The following is an 11,330-nucleotide window of genomic DNA, read 5'->3' as shown; positions in this document are numbered from 1 at the left end:
GGACTGAAGCCTGGGCTCCAAGTCCTCCCCCCTCATGGGATTTCAGACTCCATCCCAAGCCTGAATGACTACATGGCTATTTTTATCCGTTACCACAGGCCTGAATTAGTTGACCAGGGCCTCTCGGACTCACTGCTGTGGTTTTTGTTTTGTTTTTTGCGTGCAGATGTACCCTGTACAGCAAATCCCCCAGCACACTGTTTAAGGGAAGAGAACTGTGAAGCTAACTGTTCCATGTTCCCAGTGAGACTTTAAAAGGACCTCACCTACTTGTAGTCATTAAAATCCCGTGACACTGCTGACAAGGGAAATAACTCCGTATTTTGGAATTTGACACGTTGACACTGGAGTTGTGTCAACATGTCAAATGCCAAAATAGGGAGTTATTTCCCTATCTGTTGGGTATGTTTTGGATATAGTATTTTTACATTTAAAAACTCCATTGTATTTTTGCCAGGTGAAGTTGTTAAAGAGCTGCTGTATTCCAGAGGTGATGAGTGAAGTGATTTCTGTAAATGCATTTGATGAGCAAAATAACTGGGGTTATTTAAATAATTATAATAGTACCACCTAACTCTCACACAGAGTGCTTTTCATTAGTAGCTCTTAAAGTGCTTTACAAAAGAGGTCAGTATTATCCCCATTTTACAGAGGGGGAAATCAAGGTCCAGAGAGGTGAAACGATGGCCCCAGGTCGTCCAGCAGATGACCAGGAATAGAACACAAATCTCCTGAGTTCCAGTCCACTGTTCTGTCTACTAGGCAACTCTGTCTCCAAACAATATATTTTAAAATTGTTTATATGTAAATGTGTGATGCAATGATTTGCCAAACAAATTTCTAAGCGACTTTATTAAGTTTAAGCCATAATTAAATACACGTTAACACCTTATACATTTCCCCTCACCATTTAAAAGGCTCTGCTCTGTAGCCATTTTGCTTGTGGAGCTCTCATCGACAGCAGCTGGAATTATGCTGCTGGAGCAGCTACAGGGACAGACCCTAAGCTTGTAATTGTTTGTGGTACTTGGTAAAAAAAATATAACAACACATTGGTATTATTGCTAAGGCCATTCATAAATACATAGGCAGTTTCATTAAAATATGCCAGATGACTGACTGCAACAAAGCCTGTAGACTGTACTCTGATGCCAGGTCTGTCAATTAAGGGTAAAATTTTATAGGGCTGTCTCCATAGGAGACAAAGTGGAAGAATATTCCAGGACACTGTCATAAAACTTGGGAGACTTTTCATGCTGCAGAAGTTTCTTGTCAAGGATGCTTCCTCTGAACCCTTGGTCATATTCTTGATTCAGATTGCTGTATCTGCAAATGAAAAAAAACAAACAAACAAAGCAATATGACCCTCCTTTTAAGGATTTGCTCTTCTGGGGTTTTGCTGTGTGACCCTGGGCTAGTCGCTTCCCTCCCCGTGCCTCAGTTCTCCCCATCTGTAAAATGCGGATAATAGCACTTTGAGATCTACTGATGAAAAGTGCTGTAGAAAAACTAGGCAGTAGTCTATAGTCTTGATAATTTAAAGGAACAGGCATGAAATAAATTAAAAAGTAGGAAAATACAGTACTTTATGAATAATTCATACTTGTATTTTTCAGCAACGGGCCTCAAAGCACTTTACTGAACTTATGGATAATGATATTCCACTTTATATGGGGGAAACTGAGATACACAGAGAAGAAATCGATCTGTCCATTGAAAGAATTGGAGTCAAAAATATAGTCCAGAGCTAACCCTCTAGATTAGCAACTAGACATTGCTGCCTCCTGGTATAAATTCAGATTTGGATTAGACATGGCATTTATGTGGTTGGCAAGATGCCTGCGTGGTCCTTGGTGTTGTCAAGTTAGGGAAATCTGTAATAAAACAAGTTAGATTTTTAATCAGGCCCTGTTACTAGAAGCACATTTCCCTCAGAGGTATTCACTTCAAGAACAACAAGGAGTCCAGTGGCACCTTAAAGACTAACAGATTTATTTGGGCATAAGCTTTCGTGGGTAAAAAACCACTTCTTCAGATGCAAGTATTATATAATGACACACGAAGAGATGGGAGTTACCTCACAAGAGGAGAACCAATGCTGACAGGGCCAATTCGATCAAGGTGGATGTAGTACACTCCCAATAATAGATGTAGAGGTGTCAATTCCAGGAGAGGCAAAGCTGCTTTTGTAATGAGCCAGCCACTCCCAGTCCCTATTCAAGCCAAATTAATGATGTTAAATTTGCAATGAATTTTAGTTCTGCTGTTTCTCTTTGAAGTCTGTTTCTGAAGTTTTTTTGTTCAAGTATAGCCACTTTTAAAAAGGACAGTAAACTATCTAAACTACTACATGCCATAGGGGGCTGCAGCAGTGGTACCCTCAACTCACCTAACAATATTGTTAATCTATCCAACCACATACTTAGCTCAGCGGAAGAATCTGTCCTATTTTGTGGACACTCTTTCTGCCCCACCACCCCCATGAACATGATACAGTTCTGTGGTGATCTGGAAGTCTACTCTCATCGTCTCCCACTCAAGGAATATTTTCAACACACCACTGAACAGTGCACTGACCCACAGGAACCCTCCTACCAACACTGCAAGAAGAATAATTGAGTGTGGACTTCTCCTGATGGTCGAAATGACAGACTGGACTTCTACATAGAGTGCTTCCGCAGATGTTCACAGGCTGAAATTGTGAACAAACAGCATCACTTGCCCCATAACCTCAGCCGTGCAGAACGCAACGCCATCCACAGCCTCAGAAACAACTCTGACATTATAATCAAAGGGGCTGACAAAGGAGATGCTGTAGTCATAATGAACAGGTCAGATTATGAACAGGAGGCTGCCAGGCAACTCTCCAACACCACTTTCTACAGGCCAATATCCTCTGATCCCACTGAGGAGTGCCAAAAGAAACAACACAAGCTACTCAAGAAACTTCCTGCTACAGCACAGGAACAAATCTACATGGACACACCCCCAGATCCCCAAACAGGGGTATTCTATCTGCTACCCAAGATCCATAAACCTGGAAACCCTGGACGCCCCATCATCTCAGGCATCAGCACTCTTACAGCAGGATTATCTGGCTATTTGGACTCTCTCCTCAGACCCTATGCTACCAGCACTCCCAACTATCTTCGAGACACCACCAACTTCCTGAGGAAACTACAATGCGTTGGTGATCTTCCTGAAAACACCATCCTAGCCACTATGGATGTAGAAGCTCTTTACACCAGTATTCCACATGAGGATGGACTACAAGCGGTCAAGAACAGTATCCCTGACGAGGCCATGGCACACCTGGTGGCTCAGCTTTGTGACTTTATCCTCACCCACAACCATTTCAGATTTGGGGACAACTTACACCTTCAAGTCAGTGGCACTGCTATGGGTACCCGCATGGCCCCACAGTATGCCAACATTTTTATGGCTGACTTAGAACAACGCTTCCTCAGCTCTCCTCCCCTAGCACCTCTCCTCTACTCGCGCTACATTGATGACATCTTCATCATATGGACCCATGGAAAGGAGGCCCTTGAAGAATTCCACCTGGATTTCAACAATTTCCACCCCACCATCAACCTCAGCCTGGACCAGTCCACACAAGAGAGCCACTTCCTGGACACTACAGTGCTAATAAACGATGGTCACATCAACACCACCCTATACCGGAAACCTACTGACCGCTATACTTACCTACATGCCTCCAGCTTCCATCCAGGACACATCACACGATCCGTTGTCTACAGCCAAGCCCTAAGATACAACTGAATTTGCTCCAATCCCTCAGACAGAGACAAACACCTACAAGATCTTTATCAAGCATTCGTAAAACTACAATACCCACCTGGTGAAGTGAGGAAACAGACTGACAGAGAAAGACGGGTACCCAGGAATCACCTACTACAGGACAGGCCCAACAAGGAAAATAACAGAACACCACTGGCCATCGCGTACAGCCCCCAGCTAAAACCTCTCCAGCGCATTATCAATGATCTACAACCTATACTGGAAATTGATCCCTCTCTCTCACAGACCTTGAGAGGCAGGCCAATCCTTGCTTACAGACAGCCCCCCAACCTGAAGCAAATACTCACCAGTAACTACACACCATACCACAGAAACACTAACCGAGGAACCAATCCCTGTAGCAAACATCGTTGCCTACTCTGTCCCCATATCTACTCTAGCGGCACCATCAGAGGACCCAACCACATCAGCCACACCATCAAAGGCTCATTCACCTGCACATCTACTAATGTTATATATGTCATCATGTGCCAGCAATGCCCCTCTGCCATGTACATTGGCCAAACCGGACAGTCCCTGCATAAAAGAATAAAAATGGACACAAATCAGACATCAGGAATGGTAACATACAAAAGCCGGTAGGAGAACACTTCAATCTTCCTGGATATTCTATAACAGATTTAAAAGTAGCTATACTTGAACAAAAAAACTTCAGAAACAGACTTCAAAGAGAAACAGCAGAACTAAAATTCATTGCAAATTTAACATCATTAATTTGGGCTTGAATAGGGACTGGGAGTGGCTGGCTCACTACAAAAGCAGCTTTGCCTCTCCTGGAATTGACACCTCCTCATCTATTATTGGGAGTGGACTACATCCACCCTGATCGAATTGGCCCTGTCAACACTGGTTCTCCACTTGTGAGGTAACTCCCTTCTCTTTATGTGTCATTATATAATGCCTGCATCTGTAATTTTCACTCCATGCATCTGAAGAAGTGGTTTTTTACCTATGAAAGCTTATGCCCAAATAAATCTGTTAGTCTTTAAAGGTGCCACCGGACTCCTTGTTGTTTTTGGGGATACAGACTAACACGGCTCCCCCCAATACTTGACTTCAAGAATATTTAGTGCCCACATCAAGCTACCAGCCTTCCAGCAGAAGAATCATGATTTAGTTGGGGATTGGTCCTGCTCTGAGCAGGGGGTTGGACTAGATGACCTCCTGAGGTCCCTTCCAACCCTTATATTCTATGCTTCTATGAATCATAGAAATTAGAATTAGCAAAGTTCAATTAGCTTATCTCAAGGGTTCTCCATGTTTTTCATAGTGTGAATCACATTTTGATAGAGAGTTTATCGGTTGGACCCCTCCCTTCCCATTTGCAATGGTGTGGGCTGCTTGTCCTTGTGTCGGTGACTGAATAGCATCCCTATGGCAACTTGATTACAGGGGAAATATTAGTTATGTATGTAGTGTATTTTTGGATTTTAACGTGGTTCAGCAGCTGGAAACAAGGAGGTAGAGACAGCACCATGTCCCCAGACAGCTTTGCAGACATTATTGGTGGTCCTATTGGCCAGAGTTTGGGAACCCCCAGATTATACAATCTATGGCCTACTGGCAATATAGAATTGATTTCTGCATTTGAGTGACTTGAGTCATTTCACCATCTCCACCAGGGAGTCTAGCTAACATTAGCATATAGCTGAGAAGCAGGAAACATTCCCTATGCATTCCTTTACTCTATTCCATCCCATTATACTTACATTCCCCGAAACAGTTCCCTTCCATCTTTAGTGTTTGCATTCTTCACAGAATTTTAGATTTTTAAGGTCCCTTTAACAGCTGGGACAAAGGATGTATATTTTGTTTTTAATCTTATCCCAGTCAAAGTACTTTCAAGCCCCTTCTCTCCAAGGGGGAGAGAGAAAATCCTGAACTCTGACCCTCTGCATGGTAATCCAATGAACTACCTCTAGGCTGCTCAGTCAGCACTGTTTTGTTATAAGGTTTACTTGTAATTTTAATAACAAATCCTACACATACTAGTGAAGTGTCAGATTCTCATTTTCTGGTACTTACCTATGTGAAATGGTCCAGAACCCCAAGGTGTTCACCACCATTAATGAAGCCAAGAAGAAGTAGAATCTCTCCAAGTTACCCTCATTTAGGAAGTTTGGGAACCAATTGCCTAGTGAAGCAAATATTTGAAGCAGTGTTAGTTTATTCAGCTGGCTAAGAGGTAGGTCACATATAAGTTATTGAAATATAAGCTTGTGTAAGAGCACCCAGATCCTACAGTGATGAGTGCTTTGAATTCTATCATAGATATTTATATAGCCCCATTACCTCAGTATCTGAGCACCTCACAGTCTTTAACACATCTATTATACCCTTTTACGGATGGGTAATTTAGGCATAGGGAAACTAAATTACATATCCAAAGTCACAAAGGAATCTATGGTGGATCAAGGAATTGAACCTGGGTCTCTAGTTAGCACCCTGAACATTGGCCTATCCTTCCTCTCTGATCATCTTCTATATGCTTGTATTACACACACACACAAATATACATTAAGAGAACATTATTAAAGTTGCAAACTCAAGTATTCTAAAGTTGGGAAATGCAGAATTAAGGTTGCCCATACAACCTTAATTAAACCTCTTGTGCATATGCCTTATGATGCAGTCTTTAATTACATGCTCACATACTATTTTTTTCCACAGGACACTCACTGAGTGCACAGAATGAATGGTGTTCACTTTGTGAGATGTTATTCAACATTTTGTTTTTTCCTCATTGAGCAATAGGTGCCCCCAGGCCTTATTTATGGCACCCTATTAAACCCTACTCTTGAGACATTATTAGTTTCTTCCACTTTCCACTCCTCAGATGTCTCATCCCAGTCCCACTTTCCTTGCCTAGCAAATCCTAGTCTCACCCCAGTCTCCTCCTAACTCCACTCCAGTCTCCTTGTCCAGCCAGTCTCAGAACCACACCCCCCACTTCCAGCTCCTCATCCAATCTGTCTCTTCCCTCACCCTGGCACCAAGCCACTCCCCCTTGCTCACATTCCTGTCCTAACTGGCTCCCAGTCCCAGTCTCTCTCCCTGAACTCTTCATTCAATCTCAGTGTGTTTCCTCCCCACCCGCTGCTCATTATCTCAGGCTCATTGTCCAGCAAGTCCCAGTTCTCCCCCCAAGACCAATTCCTTGTCAGATGCGCCTCCGCTCCTTCCTCCCTTCTTTTCCCTCCACATGGGTTCCTAGTCTCCATCTCCTTGCCCAGCCAGTCCAAGTCTCCCTGTAGCTCCTCATGCAATCTCAGTCTCCCTCCCACCTACTGGCTCCCAGTCCCAGTCTGTTCACCCAGCCATTTGCAGTCCCCCCAACACATCACCCAGATCCAGTCTTCTTGTCCAGCAAGTCCCAGTCTCTTTCTCTCTGCACCCCCCACCATTTGGAACAAAACCACATTTTTCAAAATTTGTTGTGAATGGGAAATGTGCTAATGTATATCTGAGAAGGTAAAGTCAAAGTGCTTCAGGCCTTCCAGCAGCACCATCCACCAGTCACTGAAAAAACAGGAAGCTTTGCCTTTTTGTTGCTTAACATACTGGCCATGGATCTGCAACAGCTAGGACTTTCTGGTCCTCTTTATGCTGCACACCATAGCTATTTGTAAATGCTCTAAAAGCACAGACCCTTACCACTTGGCCTTTTGCTAATATAGAGCCTATGACACATTTCAGCACTTCAAATTCCAGCAAGTAGGGGTCAATGGCACATATGCACATACCCCAAATTCTTGAGGTGTTTTGGACAGTAACTGCAATACTTTAAAAATTCCCCCCTGCCGGTCAGATATGCTGTGCACATCACAATTGCAGGAGCAGATTTGCTCTTGGTAACTGTAGAGATTGGGTTTCACAGAAGGAAGCCAGTCATTAGTTAGCCTGGATTTCCAGAAGTTCAGTTCTTGAAGGATGATCAAATATAGTTAACACACAAAACCAAACTGAAACCACAGAGTGACAGAGGAGCTAAAATATCAGAGCAAAACTCTACAAGGCAGTATCAAGCCCTTATTCTAACTGGGAACTCAGCCTGCTTATCACCAAGAAAAACAACAGCTTTCTTCACTCCCCCGTTTCCAGTGTGAAGTCCTCTAGCATTAGAAAGCAGCTTTTCCCCAGAAGGTTTTGCTAAAAGGGGAATAAGAAAAACATAGCTTTTCCTTTTGCAGTTGTGCCATTGGAAACTAATAGCCTTAATTGACGTAAGCTGTCTGATGGCATTCTTAGCTCAGTTTGCAAGAGCTACTTAACCTAATTAGAATGAGGAGGAGAAGGAAACAACTTCAGTTTGAGAGAGTGACCAGTCAACGGACTGAAAAAAGGATCTCTGTTTTCCTCTTTTATCCTCATACACTTTCATCCGTACCTCAAAGTTGTAAACATCTCTTGGTCCACTAAGCAGTCCCCTTTAGATCTCTATGGATTAATAAGGATCAACTGTAATCAGTACAGTAGTTTTCCCTCCTCCTCCTCCAAACTTTGTTCTGCACAGTGATGCCTCTCCGCCTGTCAGAGAACAGCACTACCTCACCTCTGCATATGTGGTTCCCTTTGTGGTATTATCTCAGAACTAGTTTTAAAATGTATCATTTAACATTGTCAGTTGACTGAGCTCCCAGGTACCATAACTTCATTTTAGTATCATATAAACTTTTACTGTCATAATTCACAATCAGGCAGTTTTTCATTTTACATCCCCCAGTGGCCGATAGAAAAAGGAGGGAGAGTGAGTGTATCTGATGAAAGGAAAAGCAAGCATGGGGTTCTGTACTACAGCTTTTCAAAGCAGAGTTCACACTGTCTGTTGGATTATTTACATCTATTGGTCTAACTACGTGAGCAGCAGGAGCTTCGTAATGGAACTGGGTTTACAAGGGAATCCAAATAGAAAATATGTCATTAAAATACTACTGAATTATAAGAAAAATGAATTTAGTTCCACGCCTGTGCTCTGTAGAGTTTGTGGCTTCCAAGAAAACAGACCCAAAACAGAGTCCCTGAGACTGAGTTTTCAATGCTGGCGAAGGACTCCAAATTAATAATGTTGGAAATGGAAGCCCTCTTTTCATCTGCAGAACAAGTATAGTGATAAGCAGCATGATCTAGTGGATAGGACAGTGGACTAGGAATCAGGAGACCTGGATTCTACTTCATGCTGTGCCACTGACCTCCTGCGTGACCTTCAACAAGTCACTTCTCTCTGGGTTTATTTTCCCTCATGCTCTTTCTCTGCCTTGTGTTTGAACAGCGCCTAACCCAGTGGGGCCCAGATCTGAAGTGGGGTCTTTAGACAATAGCGTAATAGAAAATTGACAAGGAAAGCAACAATGCAAGCTCTCCCTTCTCTGAATCAGAAGGGCTAGTTTTGGGGTGAGAAAGTTGTTCTGTCTTCAGGGCAGAGGTAAGACAATAGGCACACCGTGACAAGGCTCCACTTCCCACAGCCCTGTCCCTGTGTCATGCCCCCTGCTGCACTCAAAGTGGGAGGCAGCACTGGGGCTTCCTTACCCCTCTCCCCCCCACTAGTTCTGGCAGCAGGGGCCATTCTCTCCCCAGTAGTAGCAAAGAGTCTCCTCCAGAGAGGCAGGGGTGGCAGCAGTACTGGGAGTCCTCTAAACACATACCTAGTACCCAACACATATTTGTGTGGGAGGCCCAGGCCTGCTGCACAAGGAATGGTCCAAAATTTTCAGTCAAAACTGGTTTTCAACTGAACATTGGCCTTGTGTTAAAAAAAAAAAAATTCCACAGAAAGTTTTGACTTTGATTTTCTTTTAAACAAAAAGTTGAAATTTTCCTTGGCGGGGGTGGGGGTGTGAAATCTGCCCAGCTCTATCCTGCACTCACACAGCGTCATCTACTGGGGTGGCCTCCACAAAGCCGTAGGGCTTGAAGTTAAAATTCCATTGAGACACATGGGGGAGCTCACTCTGCTAGGAGCTATTGCTTCGGGATGTCTGAAGACTCAAAGCCTCCCTGCATGGATTAAAGTCTGTTCATGTTTTCAAGTTTTTCTTCTACACAATGAGACACAGAACCTTACTTGGTCTGTTTTGATTGTTCATTGTTTTAAATGGAAGCTGAGACTCTATTGTAATCACAGAACTCCAGGAGCTGGTGTCTCAGACACTGACTTGTAGTGTCTATGCTTTTAATTGGCAGTATCTCTACACCCCGGGTCAAGTCCTTGGCTTTTCTACTGAGATTGCCAACAGAAGTCCCAGTTGTGGGGATGGTTTGTCATGTGGATACTGGCTCACTGGGAATTAGACTTGCACAACAGTTCCCCTATTTCCAGGTTTATTCCAACATGAAAATTCTCATTGTTGATTCATGCTGTTAAATGTTATCAGCTACTTCTAAGCATGGATAGATTGAGATCCTTTTCCTTTTGGGTGTCAATGAATTGTGTGTGTTCCATGACTGATTGGAAGAGCTACTTAACCTAATTAGAGCCATTGCAATCAATTTTACATAGAAGATTCTCATATACTACAGTGATGGGTGGCAATATAAAATGCCTCACAGCCTTAGTGGGGCTCAAGCTAGCATGCTAAAAATGGCGATATGGACATTCTGGCTCAGGCTGGAGCTTGGGCTGGTTTCAGAGCCAGAGCCTGAGCCACTATGTCCACATGTCTATTTTTACCACTCTTTCTTGAGTCCTGTTAGCAAATCTCTGTCTACCTAGGCTGGGAGGCTTGCTCCCAGCTGCAATGTAGACCTAGCCTAAGACAGATGGTGTCTGGCTTGCACATGTATACAAAGAAAGAGGTAGTGGGTTGGGTTTTGCTCCATGCAAAGCCTGGCCTAATATGGGGAATGCAAGGACCACATTATGCCAGGTTTGGATGGAGCGCAAAGCATATGCATGAGGCTAGTGCTGTTGCAGGCACTAGCCTCTCCAAAGCCGGAAGGGAAAGGCAAGGCTGTAAAATCACCATTTGTCCAAACAAGTTAGCAGGTCCACCTGGATACAGAGAAAAATGGATGCTGCATCTTCAGGGCTGTACCCTGAAGGCACAGTAGAGCCCCAGGCTGGAAGGGTAGTGTAGTTTGTTTACTGCCATATAGATAATGCCATAAACTCATAGTTAAAGGGTACAGATAGAACACAGTGAATACATCCCACCAACCAGTCTATCCTGAATAAATCCCAGATACTTACCTTTAACCCACTACTGAGACTTGGAGTAAAAAAAAAAAAAACAAAAAAAAACAAAAACCCCACTTAAATTCAAATCTTTCAAGAGCCTCATATATCCCTCAATCAGTCAATCAAGTGATGGGATATAGTTAATGCTTATCACTCCCAAGTCTAAGTCTAAGTCCATGCTGTCTCTAATCCTTATTGGTTAAACAGGTATCAGTGGACACTGCCATCTGGACGGTAAAACGTCTTTTGGCAGTATCATATTTTGGTGCTAATCACACAGGTAAATTAAGAATATTGGTACCAGAGATCTTAACAGAAAGAGGCAATCTGG

At 43.3% G+C, this 11,330-nt stretch overlaps 1 protein-coding gene across 1 annotated transcript in view; it reads right to left on the bottom strand.

Moving 5' to 3' along the window:
• Positions 1-1,178: 1,178 nt before the first annotated feature.
• The window catches only part of SLC15A5 (solute carrier family 15 member 5), a 62,242-nt gene continuing 52,090 nt past the window's right edge, over positions 1,179-11,330 (bottom strand). The window contains exons 9-10 of the mRNA XM_074949398.1: positions 5,848-5,956; positions 1,179-1,326 (exon numbers count right to left, since the gene is read on the bottom strand). Of these exons, the coding sequence (XP_074805499.1) occupies positions 1,179-1,326; positions 5,848-5,956 (257 nt within the window). The remainder of the gene's footprint in view (positions 1,327-5,847; positions 5,957-11,330) is intronic.

The sequence above is a fragment of the Natator depressus genome, chromosome 1 (assembly GCF_965152275.1).
Source record: "Natator depressus isolate rNatDep1 chromosome 1, rNatDep2.hap1, whole genome shotgun sequence".
Taxonomy (NCBI): domain Eukaryota; kingdom Metazoa; phylum Chordata; order Testudines; family Cheloniidae; genus Natator; species Natator depressus.
The sequence above is the reverse complement of the archived record's forward strand: the minus strand, read 5'-3'. Positions and strand labels throughout refer to the sequence as shown.